Source organism: Ictalurus furcatus, chromosome 26 (genome assembly GCF_023375685.1).
Source record: "Ictalurus furcatus strain D&B chromosome 26, Billie_1.0, whole genome shotgun sequence".
NCBI lineage: Eukaryota > Metazoa > Chordata > Actinopteri > Siluriformes > Ictaluridae > Ictalurus > Ictalurus furcatus.
The window spans coordinates 10,192,678-10,211,308 of NC_071280.1; the positions used below are offsets into that span (position 1 = coordinate 10,192,678).

Below are 18,631 nucleotides of genomic sequence, written 5' to 3' on the forward strand. Positions count from 1 at the left end.
CAGGGTTACAAGGAGAAAAACACTGCTCTCCAAAAAGAACATTGCTGCTCGTCTGCAGTTTGCTAAAGATCACATGGACAAACCAGAAAGCTATTTTGAAAATGTTTTGTGGATGGATGAGACCAAAATAGAACTTTTTGGTTTAAATGAAAAGTGTTATGTTTGGAGAAAGGAAAACACCTTACCCAATCTGTGAAGCCCTAAGCACACAAATCGTTCTACCAAAGAATGGTTAAAGTCTTGACCTTAATCCAATAGAAATGTTATGGAAGGACCTGAAGCAAGCAGTTCATGTGAGGAAACCTACCAACATCCCAGAGTTGAAGCTGTTCTGTACTGAGGAACGGGCTAAAATTCCTCCAAGTCGATGTGCAGGACTGATCAACAGTTACCGCAATAGTTTAGTTACAGTTAATGCTGAACAAGGGGATCACACCAGATATTGGTTCACATACCTTTACCAATCTCAGATATGTAATATTGGATCATTTTCCTCAATAAATAAATGACCAAGTATAATATTTTTGTTTCATTTGTTTAATTGGGTTCTATTTAGAGCTGCAACAACTATTCGATAAAATCGATAATAATCAACGAATCTCATTATCGATTAGTTGGTCTGCGTGCGGTACATTTACTCATTACGTTACTTCTATTCCGAAAACACATTTCGGAAAGTAAATGCTAAAGCTGTGTCCCAAATGACGTACTATACACTTACACTATCCACTGCATACGCTACCGTCTAGTGCAGTTTTTCAGCGGACCCCTAGTGGTCAGTGGTGTAATTGCAGGGGGTCCGTAGGAAAGTTTAAAAAATGTTTAAATAATATATATATTATTTATAATTATTTATATATATATATATATATATATATATATATATATAATTTTTTTTTTAAAGTATCAAAATATATTCAAATGATATGTTTTAAAATTAATCAATTTAGTTATTCGCGTGCATTCACAAATATCACGTTAGCTGAGCTGACGATTGTTCATTGATCGATTTATTTTAAATTTAGTTACAAATGAAACGATAATTTGCAAAAACCTATGAGTGGTAGACAAGTTCAAGTGTCGCACTGATGTATAAAATAAACAAAAAATAATTCAGAGAGTCAAATAAAATGCCACACCAACAATAAAATGTAATTGAACCTGGTATTTGCACCAGTGGAATTTGAACCAATCCCTGGGGAATGACAGGTTCTACCAATCAACCAGGGATTGCTAGGACTGTAGAATTCTGTGCTTTTTGTGCATCCATAAAAAGTAATGTATAAATACTAATATATATATATATATATATATATATATATATATATAGTATTTAATTATCACTTTTTATAGATGCAAAAAAAGCACAGGATTAAACTACAGTCCTAAATGAATAATATATATTCTGGTGTGTGTTTTGGGTTCTTTTCAGTCTTATACAATTGGACAAACAGTGATGTAAAGTTTTAGTCTGAAGTTTATATTTGTAACACTCAGCATGTGGATTTATTTTAAATGAATGAAAAAAAAATGGTACTGAAAGTGTGATCCGATTAAACGATTTTATTATTATTATTTTTTTAAATAATCGTCCAACTAATCGATTATGAAAATAATCGTTAGTTGCAGCCCTAGTTCTCTTTATCTACTTTTAGGATGTGTGTGAAAATCTGATGATGTTTTAGGTTGAATTTATGCAGAAATTTATGTAGAAAATTCTAAAGGGTTCACAAATTTCAAGCACCACTGTATTTGATAATGTCTTCAATGTATATGTTCATGCTTGTGCAGTCTATGTTTTTAGCTAATATTTTGGCTATGAGCTATGATTTTTCTCTCCTCACACCGTAAACAAAAACGTTATGCGAGTCTAGCTGAGTCTTTATTTTTACTGCATTTAGCAGGTTTGTATGATTTGTTTATTTTGTGCTGAACAGTTCTGCACTTTACCCAGCTGCGTCACTGCTTCCACATACAAATCCATACAAGCCAATTTATACAAGTAGTAAACTACAGTTTACTTCCTGTCCAGAACGTAGCCTTACTTAATGTGTGTAGTTTAGGAAGTGGAGAGATTCGAGTACATCCTGCATGTTGTACTGGTGTGTCATGCCACCAGGAAATATACAAACCAACTAACCCTCGCTACACTTAAACATAAATACTAACTAAAATTGCTTTGCAAATTGCAACAGTCAAAATTGCAATAGTCCACCAGGCTCTTTTCATTAATGGGAGCAAGTCATGAATATTATAATCTGACTTCACAAAAAAAAAAACAATGTATGATTTATTGCCGACATTGTCATATCTATTACATGAAATAGAAAAAAATCCCAATGTACAATGTTTGTGAGATGTGGACAATAATTAAACAGTAACAGACACAACAGATTAAGGACACACACACTGATTAAAACTAAAACTATTACTACATGTAATAGAGAAACAGAGAAAGATAGATAGATTGAACACTGTACACTGAGTCTCGGTAATTACCCCATTATGGATCATTTTGCAATTTCAATCAAATTTTCCTTTAATAAAGACAGATAGCCACATTAATCGAGTTTATTAGCTAATCTGACTTTATTAACAGGATATATCTGGCCCAATAACACAGAATTACCTTTTGTCATGCTATCCAAACAGGCAATTTTCACAGCACAACCTATTACGCAACTGCTCACGGTTCTGCAAACGCATTCTTCCTCAAATTCCATCCCTGCATTTCCACTACGTAATGATGATGGATGTGTGGAGCAGCAGGAGGAGGGCAGCGTGCTTTAGGATGCAGGGGGAAGAACTTACAGACTGGCTGAGAATGGAGTGATGGTCCCTGATGGCCATGAGGCCAGCTGTTGGTGCGAGTTCAGACACCATCCCCAGCCAGTATGTCCCATTGTGAGCCGGGGCCTCTGCTCGAACCTTTCACCAGGCCATGGTCATGTCTGTTGGGGGGAGACCTCACAGCTGACTAGGCAAGTATGGACGCCCAGTGGGACACAGACGGGCGCAGTCGGTCCCACTGCACACAATCTGTTTCCATGGCTTGTGTGGAAACGTGAGGCAGAAACACAAAAACGTGCCAAATGCACAGTCTGTTCCATATTATGATAAGCCATTTTGGAAAGCATTGTCATTCAGCTGGGTTGAGGATTTAGATGCCCAATGTACTTGGACCTGTCCCAAATTCCTAGGTGGTTCTGGAAGTCATACAGTCATTAAATAAAACTTTAAAACCACCTCAAATCCATTTCTTTTCATTGGATCTGTCCTTCCTCTTTTGCGTTGTCTTGTTTCACCACAGTACTAGATTAATTCATCTTCAATTCTGCCTTAAATATGGGGCCACTAGTATACTTAAGCCACTACATTTATGCCATACATTCATGTTTTACCATGAGTTTCTAAAAAATAAAAATCAGCTAGGATATTATATCACTCCAAACCTATCCAATTCCTAATGAGTTTTTTTGGTTGTTTTTTTTTTGTTCAGTTAGAAAATCACCTTTCTCTACATTAATAATTTGGATCATCTCAGGCCCATTTATTTAATAAAAAAAAAAGGTGTTCGTTAAATAATTAAGTCATTCGACTTCAGTAATCACTTTTTCCTGGTCACGGTCACAGTTGCTAAAAGTTCCAAATGAAAAATGACAAACACAAGCGTTAATATGTGTGACTGGAACAATGAAGTGGAGCAACTGCTAATGGGTCTTATCCAAAATATCTGTTTGCAGTGCAGTCTGTACCACAAGAGTGACGGATTCAGGAACGGTACAGCATCTATCACATTCACAAAGCACAATTACATTCGCAAATAAGTCATTACTGACCATGATGTAACACCCTGTTCAGCAGGCATGAGAAATTATGATAACAAGCAACACCACAAATTCTCCAACTTGGAGGGTGCTTTCAAAAAGCTTCATTTTTAGTGACCCAAAACACTATTTTCATGTGCACATGAGGCCAAAATGCAAAGAAAAACTGTTCTGTTATCGATATCTTTATACATGTGGACCGAGCGTCAGTCTAGTTCTAGTTCAAAGCTAGAAAGTAAATCAACGAGACAGTGACGGTTTATTGTCTTATGTCAGCTAACTCAGGTTGACCCTAGTACTTTTGATGCAATCTGCCTGGTAGGTTGTACCTTTCAGACCTTTCCCAGTTTACCATTACTGGACATAGTAAGGCTACATCTACAATAATCCATACAGATCTAAAAACTGCATATTTGCTTTAAAACACTCTCCATATACACCGGCATTTTCAAACGTTTTCCAGAAATCACTCATCCACACTGAAACGTCTGAAAACGCTTCCATCTCTATACTGCGTGTATGTAAAAACACAAGAAGCTTTGGCCTGCGCCTTTTCCGTCAGGCGTTTATTTACTTTCCGTTTATTTACTTTGTACAAAGTGATGTTAAGCTTTAACAAAGCTGTCAAGCTGGACAGCAGGCACAACAACTACAGTACAGCATTGTCCACCATCTTGTTTTTGTTTTAGTTGAATGCGTCACGTGACTGCGACACATGACTAAAAAAATACGTCATTGTTTTTGAATACCTCCGTTTTCTCAGTCCGGAAATGGCGTTTTTAAACTGATCCACTTGGGAGAGCGTTTCCAAAAAACGCCGTTTTCATTGTACAAAAACTGAGTCTCAGTGTGAACAGAAGGCCAAAACGTAGAGAAAAGGATGCATTTTCAAAATGATCTGGATTAATGTGGACGTAGCCTAAATCTCATGGCTGTAGTCATCCTAGGACCAAGCTTGTGACCCAACCTATATATGCTGCCATTAAGACATCAACAGGACTTGGTTCAGCACTGTGATACTCACATTTACAATGATATAAAGTCAAATTTAATGTCCACCACCGATGCTCTCACCAGTCATCACTTACAATTAAAGCCTTGGAGGCAACTGTATTAAACTAAACTAGTTTACCTTCTAAATCTCACAAAAATATCCAATTCCAACAGTGCAAAACTGTTTTCCTGAATGCTGGTTATGTACTCAGCCCAACGTCTCTGAGGTAACACAACACTCTTTTGTCTTCAAAAACCACACTGGCTTAAAAAACTCTTATTCTTACTCATAAAATAATCATTTAACAGCCCTTGTTTAATTTAGGTCCTAGTCGAGCTGTACACACTAAACCTGTGCTGAGATGAAACCACAGCAATATAAAGCCAATATAGGAAACAAAAGGAAAGTGTAAGTGCAGACAGTGTATATGTACAGAATCACTGGTGCTGTAATATATACTTATATATAAGATTGGGAGTGAGAGAGGGAGGTTATGGATGGAGTGGACTATAGCAGGAGATGACCAAAAAAAGCATACTGGAGATATTACACATCAAAAATGTGTGTACCATGGTGCACTTGTTTCACAGAGAAAAAAAATATGCTTTTCAATGCTTAAAGTTGCACCTATAATATTTTTTCAAATACTACCTTTCATGTAGTGTGTTATAGAGCTGTTTGTGAATGTAAAAAGTCTGCAAAGGTTTCAAAAATCAAAGCGCACAACAGAGTTATTGACTCCCAAAAGAAGGAACTGATTCTGAACAGCTGAAACTAACCTACATACTAGCCTACATAATTCCAGACTTACTTCCTGTACTAGCCTATGTAATTCCAGACTTTACTTCCTGTACTAACCTACGTAATTCCAGACTTACTTCCTGTACTAACCTACGTAATTCCAGACTTTACTTCCTGTACTAACCTACGTAATTCCAGACTTTACTTCCTGTACTAACCTAAGTAATTCCAGACTTACTTCCTGTACTAACCTACGTAATTCCAAACTTTACTTCCTGTACTAACCTACGTAATTCTAGACTTACTTCCTGTACTAACCTACGTAATTCCGGACTTTACTTCCTGTACTAACCTACACAATTCCAGACTTTACTTCCTGTACTAACCTACGTAATTCCAAACTTTACTTCCTGTACTAACCTACGTAAATCCAGACTTACTTCCTGTACTAACCTACGTAATTCCAGACTTTACTTCCTGTACTAACCTACGTAATTCCAGACTTTACTTCCTGTACTAACCTACGTAATTCCAGACTTACTTCCTGTACTAACATACGCAATTCCAGACTTACTTCCTGTACTAACCTACGTAATTCCAGACTTACTTCCTGTACTAACCTACGACATTCCAGACTTTACTTCCTGTACTAACCTACGTAATTCCAGACTTTACTTCCTGCACTAACCTACACATTTCCAGACTTATTTCCTGTACTAACCTACATAATTCCAGACTTACTTCCTGTACTAACCTACGTAGGTTTGTAACAAAAAAACCCACCTCTTGTCTTCATTGGCTGCTCGCAAACAGACGTCGCTGAAACTCGTTATGGTAGTGGGCGTTACCTTTTTGAAACACGGTAGACCAATCATAACAGACTGGGACATCTGACCAATCAGAGCAGAGTATGCTCTCTGAAAGTAGGAGTTTAGAACGAATCCTTTAGAACAGATCATTTAAGGTCGTTTGTGACACTGGGAAAAAAAAGGTAATGCTGGAGTTTACATTATGAGCACATTAAAGTGTTTTTTGACCTCGGATGCATGTAAATCTATTGTATGAGACCTTTAAAACAAAATTAGGCACGTTTCAAAACCATAATAGGTGAGCTTTAAGAGCCATTTAACAGGATGTTTTCTGAGATCTGGCAACCCTGCTTAGACAACATGGAAAATGGCTCATGTTCAGAAACATTTTTGAAGACTTGGAGTTGCTTGGCTTCTTTTTAAAATCAGAATTTAATGTATTACATAAATGTGTGTATATATATATATATATATATATATATATATATATATATATATATAAAAGTTGTTCATCCCTACATGTGTATTTAACAGGGGTCATCAGGGGTGAGAGAACATTTCCTTTCAGGGTCTTTTGTTCATGGAAAGATGTGAAAGAAACTATAACAAATGCTTCACCTCTTGACAGTTTAAACACTTAAGTGGTGTTTTTTTGTATTGAACTCATTTTGGGACAGATTTGGTCACATAAACCTGGCAACCATAACAGCACAAGTTTCCAATTTCTGCCTTGTTGTTGTTGTGGATAATTTCCCAGAAAATAGCAGTAACTAAAACCACTGAGTGGATAACAAGCACCAGAGCAGCCTTTCTCTAAAATCACAGCTCAGTGCATAAAAGGATGATATTCATAAAACTGTCAATATTGTTAAATCAGCTAAAAGCTAGAGCTGTTTATCCAGCAGAACAACAGCGCCCACCAGACATGGCCTTAAATAGAGCTATGCTAACAAACCGGCTAACGGGCTAAACAATCAGCTAACCAGCAGCGAGCTTGTTTTCGTGTTGAGAGTCTAACACCACACCGTGAATTCCTCTCAAACGCCTCAGAAGTCCTCACACTGCAGTGACTTTCCTTCCTCCAGCCTTTTTGTCAGAAATGAAGTTGTTTTGTTTACAGCACGCGTGCTAAGCCGCGCGCACAGCTGACTTCCACTGGCGTCTCATAATCGTGCGCGAGCCCCAAAACACAGCGTTAATATGCAACAGAGAGTGTAACCCGGAGTTATCTACATGAATATAAAGCGCTTATAACACAGGCAGAACGGTTATATCTTACCGGTGTCACGGTGCATCTCCGAACAAGCTAAGCTAGCCGGATGAGCCCAGTCCAGCCCAGTCCAGCCCCTCCTCACTGAACACTGTAAGGGTCTGGCCAGCCACCTGCCGGGCTCTGAACCTGGCACTCGACAACAAGCCATATCCCAAACCGCTCTCTGTGCTACATCTAGTGCACTACATAGCATTCGGTTCCTACCAGAGCTAGTGTGGCTATGTAGGAAGAACGAGGCTTATTGGGATGCAACTAAAATTAACAGACTACCGGCATTTTACTGTACTGAGAGAAACAAAAACACTTCACATGCAAATAACAGGACGTTTGTAAAAATTACCGAGTAAAACCACACCCAGAATAAATGTTTATTATTCACTGTTACTCACATTAAAAAGAAATATAATGCAATGCATTTTGTATTCATATGATTTATTTTGTCTCTATTTTTTTCTATTATATGCAAATAAGGCACTACTTTGCATATCTTGCATATTATTTGTTCGTTTTATTGTAGTACATGAGAGTTCAGCACAAATAATATTTGTTATTGTTATTTGAAAACTATATTTACATGAATCACAGGTGTAGTTAGTGGATAAACTGTAATTTAAGGTCACAACTGACTTTAAAACAAAAGAGCCAGTGCCAAAAGAACCAATGGAAGGTGGGGGGGGACAAAAAACATTATATAACCTAAATAACTGTTTCCACATGGACTACATAACATTGTTCATTAATTATCCATTCATCTTCAGTAAATGCTTTATTCTGGATAGGGTGTTGGTGGATCCAGAGCCTGTCTCAGGAATAATGGGTATGATGTGGGAATACAGCCTGAATGAAATGCCAGTCCGTGGAAGGGCACCATCCACACGCTCATTCACAAATACAGTCAATTTAGCATAACCAGTCCACCTACCAGCATGGTTTTGGCCGTTTTTGGAAACCGGAAAACCTGGAGAAACCTTCAGGGACACGGGAACGTGAACACGCAGAGAAACTCACAGGATAGAACTGGGATCCTGCACCACCATGCCCCCAAATTAACTATTGATATTAATAATTTGCTGTTTAATTTTACACATTGTGTATGTATGAAATTGTTGGCAGAAAAACACCCATCAGGATCGATGGATAAAGATCAGTAAATCAGTAAAACTTTGTATTGATTTGCAGTGACTCTTCCCTCTAAGGGGACAAATGAACTCAAACGATCCATCATCCATCCATCCATCTTCTATACCACTTATCCTACAGGGTCGTGGGGAACCTGGAACCTATCCCAGGGAGCATGAGCACAAGGCGGGGTACACCCTGGACAAGGTGCAAATCCATTGCACAATCACATACACATTCACACACCCATTCATACACTATGGACAATTTGGAAATGCCAATCAGCCTACCGTGCATGTCTTTGGACTGGGGGAGGAAACCAGAGTACCCAGAGGAAACCCCCGCAGCCGGGGAGAACATGCAAACTCCGCACACACAGGGCCGTGACGGCAAACGAACCCAAAACCCTGTGAGGCGAACGTGCTAACCACTAAGCCACCGTGTGCTCGCACGAACTCAAACCAGGCCAGCAAAATAAATAAATGCGCCTCCATATCATAACAGAAAAACAGTTTTTCTTTTAAATGATCAGCAATCTGTAGGTTAGTGTGTGATACATAGTAAAAGGCTAGCCTTTTAAAAGAAGGGTCCAAACAGATGTGTTTAATGTAGCACAAAGGAGCTCTGACACCTGTTTTTATATTTGGACAGAAAGAGAAAGAAGGAAGCAAAACAGAAGCTTCTGGTTTAACATTTCTTAAGTTGGGCTACACTGAATTTCTTTCTGGTCATTGGCTAGATTCTGATCCATAGCAATATCTCTACTAGAGGTGTAACTGTAGGAAGACTGTGTAGTATGATAAATGTGTCATGGTACAGTAGGCCTATCTGTTTAAAAATTACAATGTATAACACTATAGTAGCAATGCAAGTGTTAAATAATTGAAACGATATAGATTTTTACAGGGTGAAAAGGTATAGCATACAGCAGTTTAAGCAAAGGAACAGTATATTAGCATAGCAAACTTTTACCTGTGTATTGTTTAAAAAAAAAAAATTATTATTATTGTATGGTGTTATACAGAAACATGTTCTCAGGTCATATGATATCTGAGCTGCTTCCAGAAACGACCATTGGGTTGCACTGTTGGCTTCCACTTCAGCACTCTGTCCTTTTTAACGATGGACTGGATAGACCCTGGCAGAAGTGAATAATCAGCATCTTCCTCACTCTCCACCAGAAGGAGTGGGATGCCGGAGTGAGCGATGTCAGAAAAGAGGACTGACAGTTGTGAGTCTTCAAGCCTGTTTTGGTCTTGACTTAGTGGAATCAAATTCTCTTCTCCATTATTGCCTGGAAGGATGACCACCACCGCCTTGCTCCGGCTCAACACATCAGTCATGTTGTGAATACTCTCTGCAGTCAAAACAACATTATGCATTGTAACTCACTTTTGTAAGGATGTATCTGCTTCACTGAATTACACATTATATTTATAACATCTCATTTTCCATAAAAGCAACTCTGACTGAAGTTCTGACTTTAATTCAAATCGCAGGTTTGCGAATGCAATCATTTTTATAGTATGAATTTACACAGGGACACAAGCTCCGTATAATCTAGCACTGATCATTAAACTGATTAAATACCCCCATATGAAAGCAGAATGGGACTGAAGACTATCTGTCTGTGCTGCTCAGTGGTCACTGTGACATAAAGGAGCTCTGTCATCATATTTTCAAAATTCATTGCAGCATGGAACAAAAAAAGAAGGAAGCAAAACAAACGCTTGTCATATTGGCAGTGTAAATCACATGACATTTGATCAATTCTGCTTTCCATTTCTTAAATTCTCAGATTACGCTGAATAAAAAAAAGAACAATGTACTTTCCTAATAAGTATTTATTTAAGATTTATGGAAGGAGTTTCCAATGTCACTGCTTTGTAACAGACAGGAGAGGGCTTTGCACTGGTTTCTGGTTTCTCTATTACATGACAAGGTTTTTTTTTTTGTCTTATCAAATTCAAGACAGAAAAAAAAGATAAGGAATGACTGTTTATACATTCTATAAGTGTTTATAAAAGTGATAAAACCTCACATTAAATCACAGAGGAAAGAAAGTGCTATAAGTGATGATATCAGTAGTCCAAGCTACAATTTTAGCAGCTTGCCACCTGTTTTATTTCCCATTTTCTCCCCAATCTGGTCTCCCCTTTCATAGAAAAGCTACCAACTGGAGAAGGGTAAAGGCTAACGTGATTCCTCCGAGACACACTTAAAGCCAGCCAGTTGGATCAACTGTTGCTTATGCTGCATCACAGGGCAACGTAACAGTCTAAGCAAAGCATTATCCACCTTCTTCTGCATACCTGAGCTCACAGACACCCACAATTGGTTAACGTTGCTGTGATTGACAGGTGAGCGACAGAATATGTCGTTCCTCCCAGCCAAACATGCTACTTATCTTAAATGTGCCTATACAAATCTAAAAACAGAAAGTATTCTACCTTCTGTGTCTGTGTCACGGCCTTGTATGAACAGTTTGAGGTTATGTTGCTGCTCCAACATCCCAGGTAAGATCCTCAGGGCCAAGTCCGCTGCTGTAGAGGAACCAGGACTTTTGCCATGGAGATACAACACATACGCATTGTATAGGCTCCCGTCATTAGGGGCTGTGATACAAAATGAGCAAATCTGTTAAAGTGCGATTATTTCATAAAACCTTTGCCACTACCATATATATTAGTTTATACTAGACGATTTATTAATCATTGGAAATTCATCACTAAGTAATGTATGTTATACTACACATAAATAACATACATGTGGTGTGAACACCACGTTGGTCAGTAGAGATGAAGATTTTCTTACTTTTGCATTGACGATAGGCAAGAATTAGGTCTATTTTAACGAAATATATTAGGACAGCACCCACAACAGCCGCAAATGTGAGGAGCGCAACAATAATCATCCATGCATGGATGATATCATCATCTATAGAAAGAAAAAGCAAAGTGTTATATACGTTAATAATACATACAGGAATATAATATTGGAGGAACACCATGACAGGTTCATAGTCAGATAAAAACATAATGGTAAAAAGTCCTGTATTTTTTTTTTTTTTAACAATAATTTATTCTCATTATACAGTCATTACCTTGGCTGAGCCACATCTGGCCTGTATCCATTCCACTGGGACTTAAAATAATGCACTGAAAAGGTACACCGAAGAATTCAGGCAGAACTTTGGGAATGAACAACGTTAAATTGCCATACAGCCAAAAGTTCTGTCTCATCTCTCTGCGTAAAGAAAAGCAGATACATATTTAAGAATATTTAAATATTTCCATGAATATATTACCTAGCAATAAAAGCAGTGTAGCTATGTGATTACAGAAACAGACATACATTAACTAATGCACAAATATTTGCTCCGACGTAACACAACACAATCATGCGTACTATGAATGATCACAGTTGAAGCTTCATTCATTCATCGTCAGTAACTGCTTAATTCTGGTCATGGTGAATCATGTGACACTCCTATCTTAGGCTGGAACATTCACCCAGAGTATGACGCCAGTCCATCACAGGGCAGACATATACAGTCATGTGAAAAAATAAGCACACCCCATGGAAATTCTTGGCTTTTTTGGCATATTTGTACAAGCAAACATTTGATCATTTTTGAAACAGGGCAGATTAACGAAGGTGGTATAATTGAACAAAACCACAAGGAAGGTGAAAATAGCTTTTTCAATCATTTGTTCAACAGAAACATCAATAGATGTGCTATTCTTCTGTGGAAAAAGTAAGTACACCCTTGGCCTCAGAAACTAGTACTGCCCCCTTTAGCAGAAATAATTTCTTATAGGTGTTTTGCATAATTGTCCACCAGTCTCTGAAATCGGCTTGCTGGAATTTCTTCCATGCAATATTCTTTCAGTTGCAAGATGTTTGAGGGTTTTCTTGATTGTACTGCCCGTTTCAAATCCCCCCACAGCATTTCAATGGGATTCAAATCCAGGCTTTGATTAGGCCATTGCACAACCCTCCATTTGCTTAGGATCATTATCCTGTTGAAAGGTCCACTTGGGGTTCAACTTCAACTTTCAGACAGATGGCCTCACATTATCTTCAAGAACTCTTTGATATGATGCAGAATTCATGTTTTAATCAATGAATGCAAGCTGTTCAGTCCCTGAGGCAGTGAAGCAACCCCAAACCATAACAGCCAGTCCTGGACAAATCTTTCAGTTGTTTGAAATCTGCGCCATTTATAGATTATTTTTCTTACAGTGGAACAATGTATTTCAAATAATTTGGAGATCTTTTTAAATCCCTTGCCAGACCCATAGGCATCCACAACCTTTTTTTCTGGAGGCCTTACATAACTCTTTAGAGCTTGGCATGATGACACCACACACCTCAATAACAAAGGGTACACCAGACACTAGGTATGAGATGGGTATAAATAAGACCGGTTCCACCTGCACTCCCTAAGCAGCTTCTAATCACCGGCGCCCAATACTGAACACCTGATTCTAATTGTATGGATTTAAAGGTATGAGAAATGTAGGGGTGTACTTACTTTTTCCATGAGACTGATCTGTTGTTTTGTTAATTTAATCATTTAATTTACTACAAAATGTCAACTTTATATGTCATTTGCTAGAGTGTATCAACTTTATTAATAGGCACTGTTTCTAAGAGGATCACATTTTTGCTTGTTAGATATGTAAAAACAACAACAACAACAATTTCCATGGGGTGTACTTATTTTTTCACATGGCTGTACACACTTAAGGGTAATTTACAGAAGCCATTATGACTAGCTGTATGGTTTTGGGCAGTGAAACGGGGTATTATTAATACATTTTATATCACTGTGTTGTTGAATGCTCAGCTCTAATTGGTCAGAAACTGTTGATTAGTTGTACAGCTCTGGCAGTATTTCTGTCTGAAAGCTTTATATTAATGTGCTTATTGTTTCTATAGTAAGAACATACACAGAGAGGCTTCACATAAACTGATTTTAAAACAAATGTGTGTAAAGTGTCATTGCTGATATGGTGTTTTCTATAAGGAGATGCTTATTTAGCATTTTTGAACAGAGTTTCACATGTCATCACTTCTGTAATAGTCAAACGTACAGCTGTAACTTCTGTCTGTCTTCGTGGTTTCTTAGTAATAGACAATCTGCATTGTCTCTTTTATTAACGTCAAGAGAGAGGTAAAAGAGAGGCTGGTGATGGAACAATTGTTTCATAGCTGCTATCATGTAATAATAACACAAACTAACTTGTTTTGCTAATATTCCACAAGGTTAAATATAAATGAGTAAAAAGTACATGGTGCTCGTTAATTCATAAAAAAATTTATCACTGGTGAATTGATTTCTTCTATGCTGTTATTGGAAATAAAATCGACTTCAGGATGGTAATGCATCACATCACATGTCACATCTCAAACTCCCTCAAAAACATCATTATATGTAGTTAAATGTCAGGCCATGCTGGCTCTGTCTGGACATTGCTTACGTGATCAGGTTCTCCTGAAGCTCTGGGTATGACGCAACGTAAGAGTGATTTATCAACCAGTATACAGCGGTTTCAGGCTTCGATTCCTCTCCAAAACCAATTAACACGGTGCATTCCAACTTGATTTCCGCACCTGCAAAAATGCAAAATGAAGCAAATATTTACAATAAGTGAATGTTATTTAGAAATACGCCATAAAATGAATTAGATATACGTTTGACATACGAGCATTCAGTTATAACTTGCCTGGCTTGACATGCAGAGTCTTGTTACGAGGTTGTATTACATTAGGCTTCACCACAGGCTCTGGGAAATATACAGAACATACAAGCTCAAAATGAGTATTGTGGAATTTATGGCAATTATGACACAACATGACAGTTTTTATTACAATACAACATTTGCTTAGAAAATCTACTGCTGTGATTTCAGAGAGGATGACATTCATGCCATATAACCCTGAAGCACTGCTGCAAGTAATGAATTATGTGATAAAACAAAATATACTGTATAGATCTGCTGCCTTGGCTAAAAAGAAATGCTTGCTAACAAAAGATGGAGCATTTATTTTAACTGACAGAGAACATGAGAGGCATGTAGTGTCGCCAACGAAGTGTCCAGCCCTCTCACTGCAGACCTGGGTTTAAGCCCTGACCTCGACTGATGCACCTAGTCACACTTCTTTCACCACTCATTCCTACCCTCCTTGTCTTCAAATAAAACCCATTTATCTTCAGCTCCCAAGTCTGTGTTCTGCTTCTGGGTCCTGGGTCCAACAGAGTAATAACAGAATGATCTGTGGGGGCAGTGCTGGCTTAGTGGTTAAGGCGCTGGGTTACTGATTGGAAGGTTGGGGGTTCAAGCCCCAGCACTGCCAAGCTGCTACTGTTGGGCCCTTGAGCAAGGCCCTTAACCCTCTCTGCTCCAGGAGCGCTGTATCATGGCTGACCCTGTGCTCTGACCCCAGCTTCCTGTCAGTCTGGGGTATGCGAAAACAATTTCACTGTGCTCTATTGTATATGTGACCAATAAAAACATATTAATGAAATTAATATTGTGTACTTATGTTTATTGCAATATATTATTAGGAATCAAACAAATATGGCTTAACATTCATTAATTTGTTCATATCAACATTCACTCACCTTTCTTTACCACTGTGAGCTGAAAGGTGTGAGATGCTGTGTAGTTTTTGTCTTCATATCTAAAGATAACCATACAGGTATAGCTGCCTTTGTTGCTCATGGACACGTTTAAAAGACTGAATTCACTGCCTTGTACGCCTGTTGACTTGCAGTCCTGCAAAAGGAAATTTTATTTAATTTGAAGGAAATTAGCATCTCTTTAAGTTTACAGATTGTATGTAGGTCATTCCATCTCAAGTGGTCCAATGCAGGTTGCGTGACCATTTTTTATTTTCCTAATTTTTTGAGTGATTACCTGTACGTATTGGGATCGCAAAACCACCATTTAAAAAATATATATTTTACTTGGTTTAAGTACAACGGCCATCTTTTGCTTATACATTTTTGGTCCTTAGACTTAGCTCTTAAATTCAAATGTAATGCTTAAGATTGATCACATTTAGGGTAAATGAATAATGGGAAGGGTTCGACTCTCAATATTAACATTTTTAGGGGGTACCTCGGTAAGTATAGTGTGCATGCAGAATATTCAAATTTTGAGATTTCTCTCTTTTTTATGGGGGCAAGAAAGTGCATTTAAAAAAATCCACTAACTTTTGGGTTGAATATCTCGAATATCTAGAACTGCGACATTACATTTTGAGCATTACATTTGGACTTAAGTTCTAAGTCTAAGGAACATGAATGTGTAAAATGATTATATATATCCATGAACCATGTAATGTGCTCTAGAGATCAGTTTTAGTTCCAAGGAACTACCACCATCCTGAGCCGAGATATTGAGATTTCTGTAAACAGCTGTATAATTTGTTGTGTGCCATGACACAAAGATGGCTGTCGTTTTGTAACTAAGTAAAAAGAAATTTAAATAATAATAATAATTAACAAAAAAAAAAAAAAACTGGTGGTTTTGCAATGCCAATACATAGAGGTAAAAAAGAGGAAAATTTTAAATGGCCAAGCAACCATCTTTACAATTATTGGACCACTTGAGATGGACTGATCCATATGCTCTTGGAGCATATTTTTGGCCTCTACTCCTGATCTCATGATTTCTGTAAATATTAAAAAGATATCCACGTAAGACTCATTCATGGTTTCAATTCAGAAACAGAAGGTTACATGGTATGTTCAGGCAGCTGTACTTTGGTATGTTTAGGCAGCTGGTATGTTTAGGCCGAGGACAACAAAAGGGGGCTAGGGATAGGACAGAAGGAGGGGAATGTATTGTTCTCCCAGCCACGTCTGATCAACACACTCTAGTATTTTCACTTTTTAATATTTAATTGTACTGATTCTGAATTCTTAATAATTGAATTTTTATTCTTCATTGTTGAACATGTTGAGTAATTCTAGTGTCATCCTCTCAGATATGACGTCCAAAACTCCCTGGTTCTTTTTTTAAAACATCAGTAATTCTGGTAGGAGCATCTGGGAATGAAAATACAACATCTAAAATATAATGATAGTAATTTGTTTAGAGTGTTTATTTTGACAAGTAAGGTAACAATATTTTTCAAGTTGTATCATTGTTGATATTCATATTACAATATATCTGAAACAAAACTAACCTTAATGTAAATCTTTAGTATTATTGCATACTTACATGATGGTTTGTGTGCCATAAGCTATAGATCTTTCCTCAAGAATGTAGATTTGTACCTAAGAACTGCTGCTTTAATCCTATAGACTATCCTGTATCCATCCTAGAACTCATTCACAACTCATTTGCATACATTCAACATACAATTGTAGAATAGTGACGATTCATTATCCCATTTTGTGGGTTCTACTCGGGGAGGAGGGCCTTTTGTGACACTATTTATTATCTACTTATAATCAATACAATATCATGATGTAACAAGTGTGAATTCCCATACGTCCAACTGCCCAGATTTACCACCACATTTCAGACTGACCTAGATGACCTAAACCCAAATCTGGTTAGATACATTATAATGCCTGACCTTCCACCACTGCACTTGCAATCTCTGGCCCAGAACCGGAATGAGTTCTTCATTACAGTAAAGGGTGATGTTGGTTTCCTCCAGTGCCAGTGCTGGGTCTTCGGGACTTGGACAAGGTCCGGCCTCAACAGACAGGAACACTCGTGAGTCCATGCTGCAAGTTGAGTTGGAGCTGTTGAACACAGAACTTCCACAGTCATTTCTGCAATGTTTGATTAACTTAAAGTCATGCAGTTATCCCAGACTGTAAAGTTTAATCTAAGGCTATTTCTACTAACATGATATGATGCAGCAAACTGCATTATAACATTAAACACTGACAGTCACTATTAATTAACCTATTAATGAAACAAGGGGCTTTTTAGCCTGGACAATATAAGACTATATGCATGGTCACTACTGTTTTAAAATCTTGCCTCATTCCATAATGCATTTGGGATATTCTTATGCTAGCATGGACTCACACTTTCAAAGTCATACCACTAAATGAAAAGTTACACTTCTTATCATATTTTATGAGATCAAGTTGCCATACGCATGAGGTTATAATGAACCATCAACCCAATTTATGAAGCCAAATTGAACTGATTAATCTTGGTCATTATTCTCTAGCAAAAACCTAGTAATATCTATGGTGCAATATGGCAACAGAAGATGGTGGTTAATTAGCATAATTTTTAACACTGAATAACACTGAAAATATGAGAATTTGATCTTAAAATAAATGTATTCTAAGAATTTTAAAAAAATTGATTAAACAAAACATTTATACCAAAAGTTCTATTTGATGTGTTGATTTGAGATGTTGTTGTTGAGATATACACAAAAACAGAAGAAATCAAGAAATGCTTTTTCACAACACTGTACATGGTGGAATTAACATGTATAATGTTGAATAATGTCTTACAGTGTACTGAATGATCAGTACTAACACTTAATGATGAATTATTGAATTACATTGCACAGTATTGGGTAATGTATTGTGTTAAATTAACAGATAGTGTTTTTATTTAAGTGCTACACTGAGGAAAGCTACAGTGAAATGGGTTTGAGTTTATGATTTACCTTACCTTTGGCATACATAAAGGCCACCGTCGGATGACGTAGTGTTTAAAAGCCACAATACTTGGCCCTTCATTTTAATACGTGGGCTTGGTTCTAAAGTGTGGTTATCTTTAGTCCATGTTAATGTTGAGTTTTCATTGTCTGGGTCTAGTATACAGAAGAGAAACGTAGCATGACCTTCAACAGTGGTTACATTCTCCTGGCA

General features: G+C 37.4%; 2 protein-coding genes across 4 annotated transcripts in view; both read right to left on the bottom strand.

Annotated features, from left to right (window-relative positions):
* The window catches only part of LOC128602524 (probable ribonuclease ZC3H12C), a 31,352-nt gene extending 23,627 nt beyond the window's left edge, over nt 1-7,725 (bottom strand). The window contains exon 1 of one of the 2 annotated variants that reach the window (XM_053616393.1): nt 7,651-7,725. The gene's annotated coding sequence lies outside the window, so the exon portion shown is untranslated. Of the gene's footprint in view, nt 1-7,396; nt 7,428-7,650 lie in introns of those variants that run through there. The other variant, XM_053616394.1, reaches the window with a different exon arrangement.
* A 32-nt stretch (nt 7,726-7,757) lies between these two features.
* The window catches only part of LOC128602526 (interleukin-1 receptor type 1-like), a 15,285-nt gene continuing 4,411 nt past the window's right edge, over nt 7,758-18,631 (bottom strand). Inside the window, exons 2-10 of one of the 2 annotated variants that reach the window (XM_053616397.1) lie at nt 18,432-18,573; nt 17,362-17,533; nt 15,395-15,548; nt 14,496-14,555; nt 14,250-14,382; nt 11,867-12,009; nt 11,578-11,700; nt 11,214-11,378; nt 7,758-10,120 (exon numbers count right to left, since the gene is read on the bottom strand). In XM_053616397.1, the coding sequence (XP_053472372.1) occupies nt 9,798-10,120; nt 11,214-11,378; nt 11,578-11,700; nt 11,867-12,009; nt 14,250-14,382; nt 14,496-14,555; nt 15,395-15,548; nt 17,362-17,533; nt 18,432-18,573 (1,415 nt within the window). In that variant the 3' untranslated portion in view covers nt 7,758-9,797. Of the gene's footprint in view, nt 10,121-11,213; nt 11,379-11,577; nt 11,701-11,866; nt 12,010-14,249; nt 14,383-14,495; nt 14,556-15,394; nt 15,549-17,361; nt 17,534-18,431 lie in introns of both variants that reach the window. The other variant, XM_053616396.1, reaches the window with a different exon arrangement.